Source organism: Protopterus annectens, chromosome 4.part1 (genome assembly GCF_019279795.1).
Source record: "Protopterus annectens isolate FY-2018-M chromosome 4.part1, PAN1.0, whole genome shotgun sequence".
NCBI classification, from domain to species: Eukaryota; Metazoa; Chordata; order Ceratodontiformes; family Protopteridae; genus Protopterus; species Protopterus annectens.
The window spans coordinates 527,903,528-527,926,308 of NC_056734.1; the positions used below are offsets into that span (position 1 = coordinate 527,903,528).

Consider the following 22,781-nt stretch of genomic DNA (forward strand, 5'->3'; position numbering starts at 1 on the left):
GTAGATACCAAACAGGAGAGGACCCAGGACTGAACCCTGTGGTACTCCACTTGTCACTGGTCTGATGTCGGATTTGGAATCCGCTACTTTCACAGTGTGGGTTCTATCCATGAGCCAGTTGGCAACTCATCTTGTGACATAGGGATTTATACCTAGTTTAGTAAGCTTATCTATAATTCCAGAGTGGGGGATGGTGTTGAAAGCCTTGGCAAGATCTAGATAAGCTGTGTGAACCATTTTACCCTCATCTATGGCTTTGGTGACTGCTTCAAAGAAGTCAATCAGGTTTAGGAGACATGATCTGCCTTTTACAAATCCAAACTGGGTAGGGTCCAGAGTTTGGAGATTACCAATGTCTTTGTTTATGAGTTCCACGATGATACATTCCATGGCCTTGCAGACCAGGCTCATCAGGTTAATGGGGCGGTAGTTCCCGGGGTCCGTCGTGGCTCCCCCTTTGTGGAGTGGGATAACCGTCATGGTGCACCATTTAGTGGGTACAAAGCCTAAGGTGAAGCTATGATTGAACATGGTACTTAGGTAAGGTGCCAGTTCATTCTGTAGTTCGTGTAGAACGCAGCCTGGGATATTGTCGGGTCCCATGGATGCGGTTTTCTTGGCTTTGGAGAGTGTGTTTTTTACCTGTGCAGCCGTGATTATAGGAACTTTGCATTCTTCCGGTATAGAGATGGGCCCTCTAGGGGGTGAGAGGGGGGTAAAGTTAGCACTGAACCTATCTGCTAGGATGTTGGCAATATCAGTTGGTTCTGTATATATGCTTTGTGCTTGTCTTTAGAGTCAGTGGCAATTTTGTTTTCATAACTAGCTTTGGAGGATTTTATGAGGGATCTCAGCTTCTTACTGAGGTTGACCAGGGAGTTCCTCCAGTCATGGGATTTTACTCTTTTTTGCAACAGTTTCTTTCTTCTGTTGTAGAGTTTGTTTATGGCAGAAGACCACCAGATTGGCTTCCTTTTTTTGGAGGATAACATCTTGGTTCTATTAGGGATAGCATGATCCATGCACTCGTGTAAGTGCTTATAAAGTGCATTTGTGTAGGATTCGGCAGTCATATCTCTATTGTCTGTCTGCATGGGTGTCATGAAGTTTGCCATTTCTGTCTTAAGAAGTGTGAAGTTGGCTTTGGAGAAGTTTTTTATGATGGTTTCCCTAATTGGGGGTGGGGATGGGATGTGGATGTCTAGGCTGATTCGCTTGTGGTTGGATCTGACCAACGGGGAATTGACCTCTGGTGTTGAACACCGGTTTCCCATGTTGGTAATGACCAGGTCGAGGATATTGCTGCCCCTGGTGGGGGTGTGAATAAGTTGATCCAAGGCATTGGAATTTATGAATTCTAGAAAACGTTGAGCAAAAGAGTTGGTACATGAGTAGTTTTCCCAGTTAATTGTGGGGTAGTTGAAATTGCCCATTATTAGGGTGTTGGGTTGTACCCTAATACTTTCCAGTGTATCAAGAAATGAGGAGTGTGAATCCTGGGGCATGGTGGGGGGTCTGTAGCAAGCTACAATTTGGATTGCGGTCTTGCCCAGAGTTAGTTGCACTTGGATAATCTCGGATGCATTATGCTGTGCAACTAGCCTGGAGGTGTGGATATCCTTAATGAATATGGACACGCCTCCGCCTCTAGTGCTTCTTTCTGGGTTAGGTGGCCAAAAGGTGTGCTATGAATTGAAGTCTGGTAATGCAGGGGTGCTCTCTGGAGCTTTGAACCAGGTCTCTGTCACTGCACAGATGTCAATGTTCTCCATTTTAAGGAGTGCCTCGAGTGAGTGCATTTTGAGGTTTAGACTTCTAGCATTGAGTAGCATTACCCTCAGATTTTTGCTTGCTTATACCTGTTACGGTGGTGAATTTGTCATTTGAACCTTGCCTAAAAAGGCACTATAGGGGTGGCAAGAGCCTTAGCCATTATCCAGAATCCTAAGGGCTACAAGTGCAGGCCATCTCTGGCAAAGCATCGTGGACTGTCGATCATGTCGTCCCAGGCAGACAAATACTGGATCCCCTTAGAATGACACCAGAAGCTTAGCCAATTGTTGAAGTCAATCATTTTGTCCTTGTACTGTGATATCATTCTGGGTGATGGCAGGATGCTACTCAGGGTTAGGGTCATACCTGCCCTGGGATACAAGATCGGAGAGCTCCTCCATGTCTCTTTTCATGTAGTCCAGGGAGGTATGTCTCAGGTCATTCACACCAACATGGACAATGACAGTGTCATATTTGTACTTATTGTGGAGTGACCTGAGTGCATGCATTATGTGGCGGATCCTGGCACCTGACAGTAACTTTCTCCTTGTTTAATCTAGTGTGTGGAACATCAGTGTGCCTGACTATAGAGTCACCTATGACTAGAGTGTTGGGTACGTTGCTATGCCTTATGGGCTGTGGTTGAGTGGCATACTGAGTTTGCGGGCTATGTGTCATTTGGGTTGTGTTGGGGGGTGGAGTTTGCTTGTGTTTATGCTTTGTATGTCCCTGATGCTTGGGCAGGTTTTTATTGAGAGCCTCCGCGAATGTAGGTGTGTGTTTTGTGTTTCTATGTGTGTGTTTTGGTGGTGTAGGTTTTGAGGGACTATGTGATGAATGTGGTGTGGTGCATGTGTTTACCTTCTCCTCTTGACTGTCTATTCCAGTCTTGGGTGAAGAGAGCTTTGCTTCCAGTTTGGCTATATAAGTGCATCTCTCACAGGTTGTAGTGTTGGGTGGTAGGAGGAGAGGGTTGTCTATGTACATGAGGCAATTGCTGCATTGCCCCAAGATGCCCAGATTCATCAGGTAGACAGGAGAAATCACTGGGAGCTGACCCTTAGATATGCCTGGATAAGTGCTTATTTATTAAGTACTAAAAACTGCTTTCCACTAGACAAGTGAGGAAAGTTGAGTGCTGTAGTAATTTGCAGCTTATGTAGTGCTTACAATGAGTTCTGAACAAGTGCTGAGTTCAAAGAAACAGATTTGAGATCTGATCTGAGTTCAAAGAAACAGTCCTACCCAGTTTACTGGCAGCATTGTAGCACATCAACTACCAACCCCCACATTCCTGTTGGGGTGTGGCAACAGAGTGAATCACCTCCTAATCCCCTGGGGTGGGTCAGCTGACAAATGTCACTCACTCCTAACCCCCAAAATGACTATTCCAGCTTTCTGTGCCACAACCTTTTATCATGGGTTGTCTGGGGCATAGTCAGAGCTTTATCTGTCTACAACATAGAGTTGGAATCTTAATAAAATGGCATTATTTAAAAGACAAGTAACATATTCAGAAGATTACATTGTGTTGAAGGTGGTTTAATTGTTTGAGTGGATGTCAGGTAACTACCCATAAAATGCCTAATATCATTTATGAATGTTAGCCTTTTACTTGAATTTGTTTTTTCTTTATGCAAGCATTGATATTTCTCATTAAATTATATCCAGGGATTTTAGCAGCCCCAGTGTTATTTACTCTTATCACGGATGCTTTACCTGTCCTCTAGCAATGATGACCACATTTCATCTTGTCCAGCCTGCTTCGCAAGTGACTCGCTATGGGCTTCAAACCTCTGTAACAAGTTTTCTGCAGTGCGATCCAGCTGCTTAAACTGAACATTTAATGCATGCAATCTTTGCTCCAACCTACAAAATACAATAACAACATCATATGAATTGGTGCACATATATGGTTTTCAATTTCATGTATTAATGAAGGCATACATCTACGTCATTCAGGGTTGATTACATTTTTCAGTATTAGCATTAGTGCTGGGTTTGTTTTCAGAGATATGCTTATGGTACACAAAGACTGCTACTGAGATATTTGTATAACCCATTTCAGAACACTTCAAAAGTTGGTATTAATTACATTCATTAAAAAAAACACATTTGATATGTATCCTGTCTTTGGGGGATGTGAGTGGACATTTAGCACACACAGATAAGGGAGCAATTGATTTTTTGTTGTTTTTATGATGCTATAATTCTATACACTTACTGTCCATCAGAGTCATAGGTGTCAGACCAGGGGTGAATTTCCAATTTCCCATCCACTGGTCCAGGTTGTGCTTGAATACAGTTAGGGAAGGGCTATGCTTCACATGGATGGAAAGCTGATTCCAGAGAATGAGTATTCTTTGAGATATGTTCCTATCCCTCCAACATGTCCTATTTAAGTCACATGCAAAGTTTAAATCCTTATATCTGGTAGTTCTGGTGCTATTTGTTTTGCAGATATGGAAAAGGACCTTCAGAGTGTGATCCAAGGATGCCTTGTAGGACAGGTATAAATCACTCCTTAGCAGTCTGTAGGAAACAAGAATATAGAGATAAGACTTTGAGGCGATCTACACAGGACATTGTGTTTATGCGCTGTTTACATCTGTGAGGAACCACTGTGGATGTTCCAGTTGTTGCATGTGCCTGGTCAAGTACATACAGAAGGGGGGGGGTGTTATACTCAATGATGGGTCTGATGATGGCTCATAGATTCATATGTTCATAGGTGTATAGTAGGCTAATGACCTCTAGGGCCCTTATGAGCCTAGCCATGCAAACCACATGTGACCTCAAATTTGATTTATATAGGAGGTGATATACTGACTGCCTTTGTCCATTAGAGACATAGGTGTCAGACCAGGGGTGAATCTTTGATTACCTATCCATTGGTCTAAGTTACACTTAAACAGAGATAGGGAGGAACTCTTCTTCACATGGATGGGGAGCCTGTTCCACAGAATGGGAATTCTCTAAGAACATATCTGTTTCTCCCAACATGTCTATTTATTTTGCTAGCAAAATGTAGGTCTTTAAATCTAGTAGTTCTCATACTGTTTGTTTTGCGGATCTGCAGAAGGACCATCAAAACGGGGTTCAGAAATTTCTTGTATGCTAAGCAAAGATCATCTCTCAGAAGTCTGTATGATACCAAGTAAAGAGACAGGGTTTTGAGACAGTTGGCATAGGACATAGTGTTTACTTCCTGTATTCTTTTTGTAATGAACCATTGTGGACATTCCAGTTGCTGCACGTGTCTGCTCAGTTGTGTACCAAAGACACATTATACTCTATGATGGGTCTGATGAAGGCCAAGTACAGTGGTATGATGACCTCATTGGATCTAGATGCCATGCCCTTGCTTATAAGTTGAGCAACAAAGAAAGATTTTCTTACTACCTTGGACACATGTTGGTTGAAGACTAGGTTACTATCTGCATGACTTCTCAGATCCCTGACCAGTGAATCGGCTTTTAAGGGTGCTTTATTGATGATGTAGTCACCTGGGGTGGCAGACTTCCTAAAAGGTACTATAATACTTTTATTTGCATGGAGTTTTAAACCACACCTTTGGTTCCAAGCATTTGTCTTTGTTAGATCTTCCTGAAGGGTGTTCTCATCTAAGGAGGATTCAATGACTGCTCTCTCATCTGCCAACTTGGTTAGCCAGGGATCTTTGACATTGGCTTTGACATCCGAAAAAGTAGATGCTAAAGAGGAGCATGCTTTGCACAGAGCCCTGTGGGATTCCACTGGTGACCACACCTCTTTGTGGAGGTGGTCTCACTGATTTTAACCTCTTGGCTCCTATCAGTAAGTCAACTAGCTATCCAGCATGTTATAAATGGGTTTATATGTAGTTACATAAGTTTGTTGACAATGCCTGAATGGAATATTGTATCAAATGCTTTACCCAGATCTAGGTAGGCAGTATGCACCATTTTCCCCTCATCTAGTGCCTTAGTGATCTTTTCAGAGAAGTCCTCCAGATTCAGTAAGCGTGACCTTTCTTTACAAAGCCAAACTGGGATAGATCCAGTGGAGGTCTTCTATGTCCTTTTTGATTATTTCTATAATAATTTTTTCTATAGCTTTGCAAATAAGACTAATCAGACTAATAGGGCCATCGTTTCCTGGATCTGTTGAAGGTCTTCCCTTTTGAAGGGTGTTCTCAGTTCTCCATTCCCATGGCACAAAGCCTGTTTTAAGGCTATACTTAAATAATGACTCGGGGATTTCAGCTAAGTCATATTTTGGACTGTTCAGGAGGCATCCCAAGATGTTATTGGGACCTATTGAAGCTATTTTCTTGATTTTAGTGAATGCAGCCAGTATACATGCTGCAGTTATAGTTGTAGGGGTACTGCTTAAGGGTATTTTTTGAGGGGATTGAGGGGTTTGTGTGGTAAAGTTGGAACTGAATATGCCTGCTTACAGATTTGCTATATTGCCAGGCTGGGGGAGCATGTCACCATTAACCACCAGTTCAGCACATTGCTGTGTGCTATTCTTGAGGTTCCTGACATAACTGTAGAAGGCCTTATGGTTATCTTTCACCTGGGAGGCTATCCTAATCTCATAGCTGGCTTTACTTGACCTAATTATCCCTCTTAGTTGCCTATTAACTTTGATGAGAGAGTTTTTATCTTTATGGGAATTACCCTTCCTGACTTTTGCCATAATTTTTCTCCTTTTTGTTGTATATCCTGTTTAATTTGGGATGCCACCAGAGCGGTTTGTTTCTGGGGCTAGTCCTGGGCTTACTTCTGGTAGGAACAGTAGCCTCTATGCAGCCATTGATATGGTTGCACAGAGTTTCCGAGAGCAAATCAGCAAAGGCTGCTGTGTTCTCAGGGTTTGGAGAGGCACTGAATTTTGACATATCATCACTTAACAAAAGGTAATTTGCCTTGAAATAGTTCTTAACTGTTACTAGTTTTAATTGGATTACGGAGTTGATTCTGATTTCAAAGGAGACAGCTTAATGGTTGGACCTTACCAGGGAAGACAAGACATTGGGGAGGGGGGCACAGCATTCTCCCATATTTATGAGCACAAGATCCACTGTGTTGGAGTCTCTAGTGGGTCTATTCACTAGTTGGACAAGGGTGTTTGTACTTATGAAGTCCCGGTAGCTCTGTGACTGTAGATTTGAGGCTGTGCAGGATTCCCAGTCTGTAGAGAGGTAATTAAAGTCTCTCATGACAAGAGTGTTACATTGGACAGTAAGTGTCTCCAGCAGGCCAAGTTTGCATTATCAACTTCTTGGGACATGGAGGGTGACCTATAGCTGGCTAGGTTATGGTATGGGATTTTGTCTATGGTGATCTGCATATGGAGGAACTCCAGCAAGTCATCATATTTGACCACCATAGAGGTTTGATTGTTACTGATGTTTATTGAGATGCTTCCACCTCTGGCCCTTGTCTGTGCAGCTACTGGTCTAAAAGTGTGGAAGGCACTGAAACCTTGCACTGCCAGGGTACTCCCTGACAATTTAAACCATATCTCAGTAATTGCACAGATGTCTATATTACTGAGTATGAGGAGGGCTTGGAGGGAGTGTATTTTTTTTTCTTGAAGCTCCTGGCATTCAGCAGTAACATCTTGAGGTTCAGTTGAATTTGCTATGATTTTACTATGTTGGTAAGTTTATCAGTTTGGCATTGCTAAAAAAGGCACTATGGGGTGGATAAAGTTTTAGTCAGTATTTGAATACCTAGAGGAGAAAGGTGCAGACCATCCTTGGCAAAGCAACACAATCTGTTATCCATGTCCTACCAACCTGACAAATATTGGACCCCCTTAGAATGACACCAGGAAGACAGTCAGTTGTTGAAATCAATTATTTTTTTGCACATAGTGTGGCATCTTCTTCGGTGATGGTAATATGTTGCTCAATGCTAGGCTCATACCAGCCTGAGAAGCATAGTCTGAAAGCTCCATAATGTCTCTCTTCATAGAGTTCATGGAGATGTGTCTCAGGTCATTTACACCTACATGGACTATGATGGAATCATACTGGTACCTGTGGGGTAATGACATGCGTGTGAGTGCATGATTTGGTGGATTCTGGCTCCAGATAAACAACTAATTGTGATCTTCTCCTTGTTCAGCCTGGTTAGAGAGGCATCAGTGCATCTTACAGTGGAGTCCCCTGTGATGAGAGTCCTGGGAAGTGTGATTGCCTCCCTTAGGGGCACTAAGGATGATAATATGTGTGGTGTTAGGTGCCATTTTTTCTGACTGCCTTTGGGCTTGCTGAGGCACAGCTTTGACAATGAGCAGACTAGGCAATATTTGTTATTGAGGAAGATTGCTTTCAACTGCCTCAGCATATGTAAGTCTATGTGCTTGTTGCATGCTATGTGAGGTGGGTGTTGTGTGTAGTTTCGATAGCATGATGTGCTTTCATATGCGAGAGTTTTGCCTCCAGTGTCATTGTGTAAGTACACCTCTCGTATACCGTGTCTGCGTGTTTAAGGATTAAATAGCTGTCAGTAAACATGAGACTATTGCTACATTGCTCAATATGCCCATACCCCCAGGCTGGCTAGAAAGAAGTTAGGAAATTGCATGTCCATACTGTCCAGTCCTTTGACAGGTGAGCAACAAGGGGTGGTGTATTGGGGTTAGAAAGTTATTAAGGGTGCTTTGTAGGTGCAGACTAATAAGGGTGCTTTACTGAGACAGATTATACTAAAAAGTATTAAATTTTACTAATTTTAATGTTTACACAATACTGAATTCTAATAAATCTGTAGGTATTGCAATTTAACACCCAGCTACTGCTCTAAGCTTGTTGCTGCGCAAGGTATTTGCTCTGTATTGCTTCTCTACAGGGTACACTTTTATGGACCATTCTACAGGGAAAATTTGATTTCTAGGTGTTTGCTACTGTACAGCGCACTACTAGCCTACACAAATTTATAGCAGCTCAAAAAAAAAAAAAGAAAACTAATCAATAAGCCCTCTGGATAGTGAAACGACAAAATATATGTTCTTTTGTGTATTTCCCAACTGAGACAGACCAGGCAAACACCTCCTTCTACAAAGTAAATATGTCAAGAAATGCTAATGTAAAAACACAGTAGAAGAGACCAACAAGTGCAACGATACCATATAAAACTTAAACTGCTAGCTGGAATCCCTTGTTGAAGGCAATTTAAAGGCAGTCTTACAGCAGTAATAGAGAGAGGAAGAACAATTATTTTACACAATATACAGTGAAATGCACACATAAAGCAGTACTGGATACAGCAGCAATCACTCAAAGTAACTTAAGCAAGTGTGATCAAGTAATCAAAGGTACTTAACTTTGCCTGGATGGCACTGGATGTAAGTAAAATACTTCTGGAATGCAGGGTAGGACTCCAGGCTTTGCTGAGCTCTAGGAAAGTGAGCAAAAGTCAATCTGTAGTAAAGGAGGTTTACTCAAGAGCAACACTGGATTGCTGGGTGGGCACCGTGTATCATGGCTCTATGGAAAACAATGGGTGGGGAGAGCACATAAATAACTTATATAGCAGTGAATAACAATGAAAAGGGGAGGGATAGATTGTCATAAGGGGTGGAGGCCAGAGACACAGCCTTATAAAACCACCACAGCAGTAACATTTTGGGAAGATTGAGAACATTTTTCATGGAAAAGTAGGCTAGCTGGAGAGGCATCCAATCAAATAAAGGCAATATTGGAGCCATTTCAGAAACTTCAGCTTAATGTGTTAATGGAGAATGGGGCAGACAGGGAATGCAACTTTAAGCATTACAGTGCTGAGTTCAGTGGAACAATGACTTCCCTGGACCTAGATATCCTGCCCTTATTTATAAGTTGAGTGACATAGAATGATTTTCTTACAACTTTAGACACATGTTGGTCAAACGCCAAGTTACTAACTACATGAGTCTCCAAATCCCTGACCACTGTGTCTACTTTTAGGGGTGATTTATCAATGAGGTAGCTTCCCTGGGTGACCATCCCAAAAGGTACTGTTAAGCATTTCTTGGCATTTGGTTTTAAGCTGTGGTTTTGGCACCAGCCATTTGTCTGTGTCAGACCTTTCTGTAAGATGTTAGTATCTTGGAATATTTCTGTGATTGTTCCCAGTTTGAAATCACCTAGAAACTTGGTAAGCCAGAGGTCTTGACATTGGCCTTGACTTCCAAAAATAATTGTCAAAGAATAACAGACCAAGCACCAAATCCTGGGAGACTGTACTGGTGACTGGCCTCTTTGTAAAGGTGGACTCTCTAGTCCTAACTTCCTCAGTCCTGTCTGTGAGCCAGCTGACTATCGACCAAGTTACATAGGGGTTTATGCCTAATTCCATGAATTTGTTTACAATACGTGAGTGGGGTATAGTATCAAATACCTTGTCTAGATCAATGTAGGCAGTATCCACCATTTTGCCCTCATCCTTTGCTTTGGTGACCTTCTAAAAGAAGTCCACCAGGTTCAGTAGGCATGACCTGCCTTTGACGAAACCTAACTGGGTTTGGTCCAGTGACTGAAGGTTTTCTGTGTCATTGTTAATCATTTCCATGATAATTCTTTCCTTTGCTTTGTATATAACACTGTTCAGACTAATGGGTCTGTAGTTCTTGGGATTTGTTGAAAAAGTCTGTGTAGAGACTATGGTTGAATATTTCAGGCTATTTAGGATTCATACATGGAACGTTTGAAGATGGTTATCAATTTTTGCATGGTACGAGATGTCACCCCCCACGCACGTACACGTTGTCATCATTACCTTATGGTGCATTTTTACAGTAAAGAAGATTATATACTAGTGAATTAGATTTTATGAAAGAAATTAGGTTTACTGCTCAAATGTTTTTCTGTAGGGGGTATGACAAGTCTATTACAGAGAATGCCTTACTTCGAGTTAAGAGGGAAACTGTTAATAATGTGGCCACTAGATTAGCAGGTCATGCCCAGGAGAAAAACAGAAAAAATATAAACTGTAATATAGCTTCCCTTAATAGACAGAAATTTTATTTTGTTTCTACTTACACTCTATTTAGTGCGAAACTGATAGAATTGGCTAAATATTACTGAAATGTTTTGTTGCCGGATTGTGATTTTTCTACCAGCTTATGTCCTTTTCCTTATATATCTTATAAACGTGGCAGGAATTTAAAAGATATGTTAGTGCACAGTAATTTTCAGGTAACAAATTAGTCCTCCTGTAGGACCCTTGCTACTTCAGGTACCTTCCCCCCATGGGGGCTGTTTGAGTTGTATATATGTTCAGAAATTGTTTTTTTAAGATGAGTGGTGTTAGGTTTGTGCCTACTGAGAGATATACTTGTAATACAGAAAGAATTATATGCACAATTAAATGCCCATGTGACTTATTTTATGTAAGGGAAACTAAGAGTGCATTAAAACGTAGACTGCAGGAACATTAAGCGATATTAAAAAACTTAATTGTGATAGTCAAGTTTCTCTGCATTTTAAGTTATGTTATGGAGGTGATCTTTCTGGTTTGCAAGCTAGCATTCTGGAGCAAATATATCAAAATATTGTGATGATACAGTATTTAAATTAAGCTGCTATATAAAGAGTCTATTTTTATTTTAAAGTATGGCATTTTATTTCCTTGGAATATTAACAATGAATGTAGCTAGGGGTATTTGATTTAATTATCTATGAATTAGTTATTTAATTAGATAATTATTTTATTTGTGTCTGTGTGTGTGTGTGTTTATATATATATATATATATATATATATATATATATATATATATATATATATATATATATATATAGTTGCGTAAGTTTATACTCCTTGAAGGCTACACAGCCGATGCACTAGAGTTCTGTGTGTACTCTTTTTTGATTTATATTAAACTTGGAACAGCAGCCTTTTGGTGGTTTCTTATTGTTTGGATCCTTGGTTGTATGCATATTTAGGATTCATCCTGGCATATTACTGGGGCTCATCAAAGCTGTATTCTTGGCCTTAGAGAGTGCATCTAAGACAAGCTCCCTACTGATAGTTGGAGGGATTATGTTAGATGGTATTTCCTGGGGGTGTGGCTGGGGGTGAAAGGGGGAAAAGTTGAAGATGAATTTGTTAGTCAGAAGATTTTCTGTATCTCTAAGTTCCATGAACATGGCTCCATTTGCCAACAGTTTGGCACATTGTTCTTTGCTGTCTTTAAAGTTTTGTGCATAGCTAAAGAAGACCTTATGGTTGTCCTTGGTCTGAGATGCTATCTTTACCTCAAAATTTGCTTTGTTGTACTCAGTTTTTCCTCTTAGTAGTCTATTCAGTGTGATGAAAGAGTTGTTATCTTTTTAAGGTGATACACTTCCTAATTTTAGCTATGACTATTTTCTTTTGTTTACAACCTGTTTAATTTTGGATTCCACTAGGGTGGTTTGTTTTTTGAATTAGTTTTTGGTTTACTTCTGGTAGGCACAGCAGCCTCTATGCAGTCATTGCTATAGAGAGCTTCTGTGAATAATTCCTTACAGACTGCTGTATTATTTGGGTTTGGAGAGACAGGGTATTACTTAATAAAAAGTTAATTTGCCTTGGACTAGTTTTTAACTGCCACAGGGTTTGCTGCTCTGGGGTTACAGAACTGAGTTTTATTTAAAAGGAGACAGCATTGTTGTCTGACCTTACCAGAGGGAACACAACACTTGCTGTTGCAATGTTCTCTCATATTTGTGAGTACCAGGTCTAATGCATTTGTATTTCTAGTAGGTATATGCACTAACTGGACCAGGGTGTTTGTGTTTACAAAATCTAGGAATCTGTGCACCTACCAATTTGGGTCATGTAAAATTTCCAGTTTATGCGGGGGGGTAATTGAAGTCTCCATGAGGATGGTATTTTGTTGAATGGTGAGTTCATAGATTCATAGATTAGTACTAGGCTATCTGCCCTTGTGGGCCATTTTCAGCCTAGCCAATTACCCCATGTGAGAATCAAACCCTGCACCTTATGTTTGTAAGGTAAACACCTTAACCATTATGTCAACCTCCCACCCTGAGTGTCTCCAATAGGTATAAATATGAGCTATGGGTTTCATAGAACATAAAGCGTGACTTATAGTTTCCTAGGATATAGTATGGGACTTTGTCTATAATAATTGAGATGTGGAGGAACTCCAATGAATCATCCTGTTATCCAACCAACAGGTATGCTTGCTATGATGTAAATCAAGACACATCCACCTTTAGTCACTGTCTGTGCAGTTGCTGGTCTAACTGTGTGGAAGGCACTGAAGCCTTACACTGCTGGGGTACTCTCAGTGGCTTTAAACCATGTCTTGGTAATTGCACAGATGTCTGCATTCTCCAAGGTGGAAAGAGCTTTGAGGGAGTGGAGTGGATTATATAGATGCCTGGCATTGAGCAGTGACACCTTCAGATTAACTTGAGAAGATTTTGCTACGTTGGAAGTTTTGTCAATTTGGTATTGACTAAAAAAGCCTCTATGGGGGAGGATGATGTTTCTTCCAATATTCAAAAGCCTAACAGGGACAAATGAAGACCATCCTTGAAAAAGCAACATGGTTTAACAATGTCGTCCCATGCTGACAAATGTAAGTCAATAATCCTCTGCTCATATTGTGGCCTCATGCTTCGGGAAGGTAGAATGCTGCTTCATGTTATTCTCATACCAGTCTGTGACACATAGTCAGAAAGCTCTGTAATGTCTCTCTTCATATAGTCATGAAGATATGTCTCATTTGCACCTACATGGGCTATGACTGAATCATACTGGTACCTGAGGTGCAGTGAGTTGAGTGGATGCGTAACTTGGTGGATCCTGGCCCATGATAGGCAACTGACTGTTATTTTCTCCTTGTTCAGCCTGGTGAGTGGGGCATCAGCATATCATGTAATGGAGTCCCCTAAAACTAGAGTCCTGGGTAGTGTATTGACTTGCCTTATGGGCTTAGTAGTTGAAGCTCCACTGGGTGTGGCTGTATGTGCAGTATTAGGTGTTACACCACTAGGTGTGGCTGTATGTGCAGTGTTAGGTATTACACCACTAGGTGTGGTTGTATATGCAGTGTTAGGTGTTACACCACTAGGTGTGGCTGTATGTACAGTGTTAGGTGTTACACCACTGGGTGTGGCTGTATGTGCAGTGTTAGGTGTTACACCACTAGGTGTGACTGTATGTGCAATGTTAGGTTACTGTTGAGTGTTTCTGAGTTTGCTGAGGATAACTTTTGTAGACGGAATATCTGGGTGGTCTTTGGGGTTTGGGAAGATTGCATTTAAATGCCTTAGCATAAGTAGGTCTATTTGCGGGGTGTGTACTTTGTGTGGTGGGTGTAGCATGTGTGTTTCTGACAACCAGATTATTATGAGTGTTTGTATGCAAGGGTTATGCCTCCAGAGACATTGTGTATATTATATATTTTGCATATTGCATATGTTTTCATTGAGGATTAAATGTTTGTCAGTGAACATTAGACAATTGTTTCATTGTCTCAGTATGCCCATATCTACCAAACTGGTTAAGGTGAAATTGTGAAAGTGCATATCCATGATGTCAGGACAGATCCTTTACTTGATGAGCTACAAGGGTGCAGTGCACAAAGGATTAATAGTGGGCTGATTAAGAGTGCTTTTGGGGTACAGACTAGACTACTAAGTGATATAATACAAAATTCAAAGGGCAGTGCTCCCCGTAATGCACAAACTAGCTGCTCTGTGCCACTCACTATGCAAAATAGTTGCTCTACACTCACATAGTTACTGGTACAGCTTCAGAGGTGGTTTTATAGGGACAATTTGGTTTTAGGTGTCTGTGTCTGTACAGGGCACAACTAACCACCACTACATGATGGGTAGTGGGACGCAAACATTCCAAATGTTTTACAGGCATTTAAAACATCCTCGGCTAATAAAACAACTACACTTATAGCTTTCTTATGTGTTTCCCAACTCAGCTGGTTCACACCACCACCACCTACTGACACTAGATAAACTATCCTGATCCCCTTAATGTAAAACTACAAAAAAGCTTGCATGAGAGTGTAATGCTACCACAAAGTTTCTTAAACAAACTGCAGCTGTGTGCCATTTAATGTCCAGAATAGGTTCTATCCCATAGATCATTAAGGGACAAGGACGTTAAGCAAACACTGTATTCTGTACAGTGTGCTTCACTTAACATGCTTCTGCAAAATGACCAACCACATTTACATCCACTTAGTACAATATAGGCGTAAATGTGGTCAGATGTTGTGTGGAAGGATGTTAAGCAGTGCACACCTGCATCTGGACAAGCTGATTTCAAGTATTAGGGACCTTTAAAATGATTTAAAGTGCAAAATCAGCAAATAAAACAGTAGCTCTCAAAAACATTAACTGGAGTATACAATAATGAAATAAATTTTTATCTGCCAAGGCTGGAGCAGGATTAATTCAGCACCCTCTCAGATTGTGGGACTGGTACCAAGCAAATGGCAGCTCTGGAAAAATGAGCAGGAGACAATTAGTAGTACAAGAGGTTTGCTCAAGAGCAATACTGGTTTGCTGTGTGGGCACCCAGTATTATGGATTTATGGAAAACAGTGGGTGAAAAGAGAATGTAAATAGCTTACACAACAGACAATATCAGTGAAAGAGGGGAGGGAGGGTCTTTGGATGTATAATTGCTATAAGAGGCAGAGGTCAGAGACACAGCCTTTTAAAACCACAAAAGGAAAATAATAGGGTGGTTGTAAAAATAAAAATTAGAAGAAACAAGCTAGCTACAGAGGGATCTAATTAAATAAACTCCATAGTGGAGTGATAGTCTTTGTACTCTGAGCTACATGTCAATGACTCCAGGTAGGTTAGAATTTCAGAAACTTTAACTTAATGTCTCAGTGGGGGTGGAGACACGAAGAAAAGGAGAACAGAAAGGCACTGGATTGTAAGTTTAAGCAGGTAAATGATAAGCAGAATATAAGACTCTAGCAGCAAAACTGGAATATAAACAGCAGTAAAAACACTGAAGTACCAATCCTGGAGCAGAATTTACAATACTCTCACTAATGCAATTTTACCATGGTTTAAGACACTAGACTATGCAGAAATTTACCAGAAACACTGTTTATGGAAAATGCAGTAATTAATGACTAAACGAGGCTCAAACCAGGCAGTAGTTCACAGTTCTGCCACAACCTGCAGACAAAGTTACAAGACTAAGGCCCCAGATAAGGTTCAAAATAAAAACAGCTAGCTTTTACAAGTAATTCTACTTATGGAGATAGAAATACAATATATTGTATAAACACAATCTTCCCACGCCCACAAATGACGTTTCAAGACTAAGGTCCCAGAACAAACTAAAAAATGTAAACTGAAAACATTTTGTCTAAACATCGAAGAAAGCAGTCACCTCATAATGGCAGACATTTAAATTTCAAACTTCATATTCTTCAGAAGATGTATGCTAATGGAAAACTTCTTATTCTAGCACCTTTTTGGGTATGTAATCCTTCCTGATTTTGGAATTTTGTTTTCTATTACTTTTTGTCTTTATCCTTTATTCTTTTTTTTCTATTTTTTCCCCCCACAGCTGACCATCAGCTGCATACAGTTCCTTTCCTCATTTATTGGGTCTACCAGATCTACCTTATCCTCACTCAGGCTCAACGCTGTTGAGGAGATTGAAGATGCTACTGTTGCCAGGAAGTGTGCCCTAATTCCCATGACCACTCAGCAGGTTTACAGCCTCCACATTCACTGCTCTCTTGAAATGTGTATATACTTCTAAGCATGCACAACTTCCCAACTAACTAACTGGTACATCACTTATACAATATGTAGACTTCAGGCTTGTAATGCTGCTTTACCGCAGTAAGCCTAGGCTGCTTCCCTCTACACTGGCAACCAAAGTCAGCCATTCACTCCCATCCTCTCCATGTGGCCCCTTTAGTTCCCATGCCATTAATCTAATACAGGTAATTTAGGACACAGTAATGACTTTATGCCTCAGTGATACATGCTTGCCTTTTTTCCATGGTTCTTGAGTTTCAAGGTTGAGAAGTATGTATTTGCTTCATATGCGGTGCCACTTGTAATTTATTTTCATTGTTGTCACATAATATAGACTTAAATGACCTTTTCTGATTCTTTATAGAATTGCTTCAGTATCCATGTAGGTTCTGCACTCTGAGCATATCGCCAAACCATTCACAAGCTTCCATTATCTGAAAAGTTTATAATGCAAGTGTTCTGTTTTCACCAGTCAATAGACTAGTTAGGAAAAAAAAAATTCATTAAAAAGATTATCATGCTAAACATGTCAGTCCTAATAAAATATTAATAAAACACAGATATTTTTAAATTAAAAGTAGCCATTTTAGCAGTAATCCACATCTAGGTCTGGTTATGACATGATTTACTCATGGTTGGTGTGGTTTGATCCTGTGTAATATCCACACACAGTAGTGGATTATTGATATTATTAAATGACATTATTTAAGAAAGAAATTGCTTAACTTTCTTAAATATCTTATTGTATAATGACACTTTAGTGTTCTTCCTCCTTCTGCACTGCATATTGATGCATACGCATATGGCACCTATATATACATGCTTCATAGTACGTCAGTGTAGGGTGCAAAGGACAAGTGAGAAGAGAGCAGTTTGTCTTTCTTTGTTTTTTTTTAAATATAGCCAGCTTCTTTTTTTAAGAATTCCTGACTTGGCCTCAAGAGGGAAGTTGGCATAATGGTTAGGTATTACTAGTTTGATTCTGACCTCAACACTCCCTAAGTAACCAAGACTGCAGGAAATAATAGAATTAAGCTGACAGACTGGAGGCTGCTTGGACCTCAGAAAAGATGGAATCTTAGATTATGTATGGTACATTTTAGAGCTTTTTCTCCAGCCTTTTGTTGCAATTATGACCTAGACAAAAGTCACAACTGACTAAAGAAATCCAGTCTTATTTTTTCTATCAAGGAAGAAATAAGTTGTGACCAAGGCTTAATGATTAAAGCTGACAAAAAAGTAGTTCCCAATAAAACTGAGAAGATAAATGTTTGCAATCATCATGCCATATACACAAACCCTCCCCTCATCATACTGTATACACAGTCCCTCCCCTTATTATACTGTATACACAACCTGTCCCCTTATTATACTGTATACACAACCCCTCCCCTCATCATACTGTATACACAACCCCCCCAATCATACGATATACACAGCCCCTCCCCTCACCATACTGAATACCCCACCCACCACTATAAAATGAAATATTTGTCAGGGGCCTAGACATGTGGGCTGATATCTTCCTCTCTTTTGGCCATCATGTGACAGCAGTTGTCAGGAAATCCTTTTATTTAGCCCACCTAATCGCCAGAGAAATATCATCATGGTCTAAATAGACAGTCATTCCTTATACTCTGCATCAAACAAGACAATTATTGAATACAATGCTCCCTTTGGGGTGTATCTCATTAATTTTATCAAACAGTTAAATAAACCTTAAAGGTTTTTAATCAAAAATATGACAGGCCTAAGGTCCCTGAGCTATGAAGATATGCTGGCAGCTCTATTACTTTATTCAGTGCCTTACAGACTTTTGAGGGGATTTGCTTGCTATACCATTAGAGACCCAGTTGTCCTGAGCCTCCTGCTTCTCCACAAGTCTAGTATCTCCACCAGTACTAGAACCAGGGACCTCTTTGGCAAAAGATAAATACAGCACAACGGAGAGGCATGTTGATAAGGCAGCACCTCCGAAACTTTGGAATAAATTTGCCCTACATGTTAAACAGTGTGATTCACTATGTTACTTTAAACTTAAACTAGTGAATGTGTGTGGGTATCCATAACTTTACTCTGGGTTTTACTGGTCTGGCCTTCCTGGACAAGGGAGATGCTGCCTGAGGGAGGGTACAGGCAAAGGGTGAATGGTCATAAGATTTGTTGGAATTGGAATATCTATGAATCTATGAATCTAAACTGTGTTTATGGCTTACTCCCACACTTGTCAGAAAACCTCTGCCTATCCCATAATGATCCTGGACATCTGAAAGTGAGTGTAAGAGAATGAATGAATAATTAAATACAGCAAAAGGATTACTGTACTGGAAGTTAGTCTTGCTCCAGTGAAATTTAGCTCTGTGGCAATTTCTGCCTAAAACAGGCAATCAGACAGGAGAGCCAAAGCCTATCCTGTTACTCAGTGGAGGAAAGATAATAAACATGCAGGTGTGCACCAACTTGTGGAGAGTAAACATACCTCTTAACTTTAAGAAGTATGTAAACAAAATTAATGTTTATTGTACTTATGTAAATCATTATCTTTACTGCTGTTGATCTTGGGTGATGGCTGAGAAAGGTCAATATACAGCCCACTTATTTGGTAAACAAACAGTAATCCATAAATAAATTGCCCAGAATTTTGCAGAACATCCCTGATTTTGCCTCAAATTTTTGTGCACTCCCTTGTAAAATGTTTGATTTTCTGGTAAATCACTCAGGATTGTACCTTTCAACTCTCCAGAATTTCACTGAATGTCCAGATTTCTGCCTCATATTTTTGGTCTGCTCTTCATAAAATTTGTGTTTTTTTGGTAAACTATTCAGGACTGGGACCACTAAATAAAGACACGTTTGAGTCTGAGACTTCATACCCTTCAGAAAATGCATGGTAATGCAAAATCTGTTATTCTAGAGCAGCTTTCTAAATTTATAACAGCAACATTTAAAATCTGTCATTGATTTTAGCCCTTTATTCCTTCCATCATTTTGGCTTTGTCCAGAATTCTTAAGCAAAAGTTGAGAAGTATGCATAGGATTACAGTCAGTCACTAATGCAAGACATTAAAGTTTCATAATTCTATTAATCAGAAAATGCATGTTGATGTAAAACCTGTTCTATTAAAATTTTGAATGAATAAGTTATGTTTAAAAATTGTCCCAGGTTTTGAGCCTCCATTTCCCTGTTATTTTTGGCTTTGTCCAAAGTTCTTGATGAAAGAAGTTGATCGTTATGCCTCATAAAAACTCTGATAGGCTGTTCAATTGTAACCGTGAGTTCAGGCAGCTAGGAAAAAGAAGGTTTATCATTTAAATGTTCTTTTTCCAGCTGCCTACCCTTGCAGTTAGATCAGGAATGCCAATATGCATGTTTTCATGTAACCGTTATTCTGGCAGCAGGTTCAGGGCATATTGGACAGCTGTTGAAAGTGGGGAGCTCTCACCCGCTTGCCTATTGGTTCCAGCAACCATGCTAATCACCATTTATTGTGTAACTGCAGTTGTAGGTGCTTGATCATGACTAACCTAACAACCATCTAGCAGGGAGAAACATACAGCCTTTATATGTACAGGAAAAAAGAATACCATTTTATGACCACAAGAACCTGCTCCGGTGAATGTCATTCTTAAGAACCTATACAATTTGGGAGTGTTGATGATGCATCACTGCTTCCATTATTTAAGTTAAAAAAAATTATAACCATCTTATAACTTTATTGGACAGATATGAATAAAGCTTAAATCCACTATAGTTCTCCATTTTAGATGTATGGGGGTGGCATTTGCAGAATACTTATTCTATGTGCAGTTAAACTGCATCCCTGAGCAAACTGTGCCTGCACAGTAAGAATAATGCAATTTACAAATAGATGTGCCACAGAGGGTACTGGGACATGAGAAATCCCATGGAACGTATCCTGATGCTCCTGAGATTGCAGCTAAACAACATGCAGCACAGTAGATAAATGGTGCATATAAGATGCACTGAGGGCAGATCACTTTTTTCACAAATATCTGCCTCTATCAATTTCAGTGTAAGATCCGAGATGTACATCACCAGTTTGGTATATTGTTACAGCTGCCAAAATGTAGTTGTTGTAATTCTTGCCACAAACTCCATTCTCACTGATCCTGAATTAGGAAGGTTACACAATCTGTCTAATAATTTGTGTGTACAGAAACAGGGTAATGTCAACAGGCATTACAGTGCTGTATTTCCAATAAGGTATGTAATTTATACACTACATGAGAGCATTCTTGCAGAAATATCTGTAGAGCAATGTTGTTAAGCACGTGTAGAAAGTGTATGCCCTTGGAAATATAAACACCCTTGGAGAAAGTAATGAAGCATATTATTGTTATGTACAGTATGCTGTATACAAAAAGATGTTGTAAATTCCTCCCACATTGTTAAAAAACAACTATGACAGATTACATTATGTACAAATGAGAACACAAGGTATGATAAAATTGTGTTTAATAAAGCACTGTAACCTGACACGACAGCATGCAAACTACTGTGACTGTAAAACCTGCGTGCATCATGCCACATATGGAATAATGTATGTTACCGTAGCTATGATTGACATGTAAGGGAATAATTTGTGTTACCTTAGCTATGGTTGGCACATAAGGGAATAATCTGTGTTACCATAGCTATGGTTGGCACATAAGGGAATAATCTGTGTTGCCATAGCTATGGTTGACATGTAAGGAAATAATCTGTATTACTGTAGCTATGGTTAACAAGTAAGGGAATAATCTGTGTTACCATAGCTATGGTTGACACATAAAGGAATAATCTGTGTTGCCATAGCCATGACTGACACATAAAAGAATAATTTAGGTTGTGTAGCTATGGTTGACATGTAAAGGAATAACCTGTGTTGCCGTACCTATGGTTGACACATAAGGGAATAATCTGTGTTGCCGTTGCTATGGTTGACACATAAGGGAATAATCTGTGTTACCTTAGCTATGGTTGACATGTAAGGGAATAATCTGTGTTGCCATAGCTATGGTTGACACATAAGGGAATAATCTGTGTTGCCATAGCTATGGTTGACATGTAAGGGAATAATCTGTGTTACTGTAGCTATGATCGACTTGTAAAAGAATAATCTGTGTTATTGTAGCTATAGTTGAGAGTGGAGACCATGCCAGGCTCAGTGCTGTCTTTGTATACACAAGCTGAGGAAGAGATATAATGACAGCAGCCACTGCTGGTACTACTGGCAGATGACACCATTTTTGTCTTAAGTTTTAGGGTAGACATAAATTGTGCCCAGTCATTTGCATGTAACCTTCATGGGACTGGCTGTATTGGTGTTGGCAGTTCTATAAGCATACAGAAGATGATGCACACTATGGACTGGGGTGCACACAGTATTCATGTGCCCAGAGTGACAGCAAATCACAGCCTTGCTGTGAGTGTTGCATCCTTTACAGCACCTGCCAGCGTTATATTGTGGTTTGTTATGCACAGCCACAGTGGCACTTGGTTATGTGCACAGAGTGTCTGTGTGCATTCAGTACTGCATGTATACAGTGTAGTATGTCATTCTGTGATCCCTCCTGACCTGGATGCTTGGATGATACTTGTGCAGTAACAACCTGTTCTGAAGTACAATAAGGTGTTGTGCTGGGTTGCCCTGTTATGACACTAATCTCCTTATAGTGGGTACTTATCTTGGTATGGCCTTATGTGAACTTTGGCACTAGACTGCATCTAGGTCTGTTGGCTAGAAATCTGTAAGTCTGTACCATCAACCCTGTGCCAACAGCCCAGGAATAAGCTGCTTGGTTTAGCTTATAAGATTTAACATATTACTCTTGCTGGGGTGAGTTTATTCTGCCATCTGGTGATTGCTTTTTGGCTTTCAGAAATATTACCGTTAGCAGTAATATATCTGGGCTTGGCCAGGCACTGGTATCCCAAAGTTACAAGAAGCATGAGTGCGTATGCGTGTGTGTCTGTCAGTGCCTGTGTGCATGTGTGCTATGTGTGTGTGTGTGTGTGTGTGTGTGTGTGTGTGTGTGTGTGTGTGTGTGTGTTTGTATTTTCTTTTTCTTGCAAGCTCCTGTCACAAAGCTACACAGCAGTGACCATAGCTTCTCTGTACAAGGACCAAATCTTCAGGAATCACATTCTATCTGTATATAAAACTTGGGTATAAATTCAGAATTTCATGTAAAACTGAAAAAAACACCTCCACAATAAAGCAAAATGTAACTGCTTTAAACCTAATTGACATTAGGTAA

The 22,781-nt window shown here is 40.0% G+C and overlaps 1 protein-coding gene across 1 annotated transcript in view; it reads right to left on the reverse strand.

Annotated features, from left to right (window-relative positions):
* The window catches only part of SMCO1 (single-pass membrane protein with coiled-coil domains 1), a 236,974-nt gene that overhangs the window by 73,455 nt on the left and 140,738 nt on the right, over window positions 1-22,781 (reverse strand). The window contains exon 2 of the mRNA XM_044070908.1: window positions 3,493-3,642. Coding sequence (XP_043926843.1) covers window positions 3,493-3,642 — 150 coding nt within the window. The remainder of the gene's footprint in view (window positions 1-3,492; window positions 3,643-22,781) is intronic.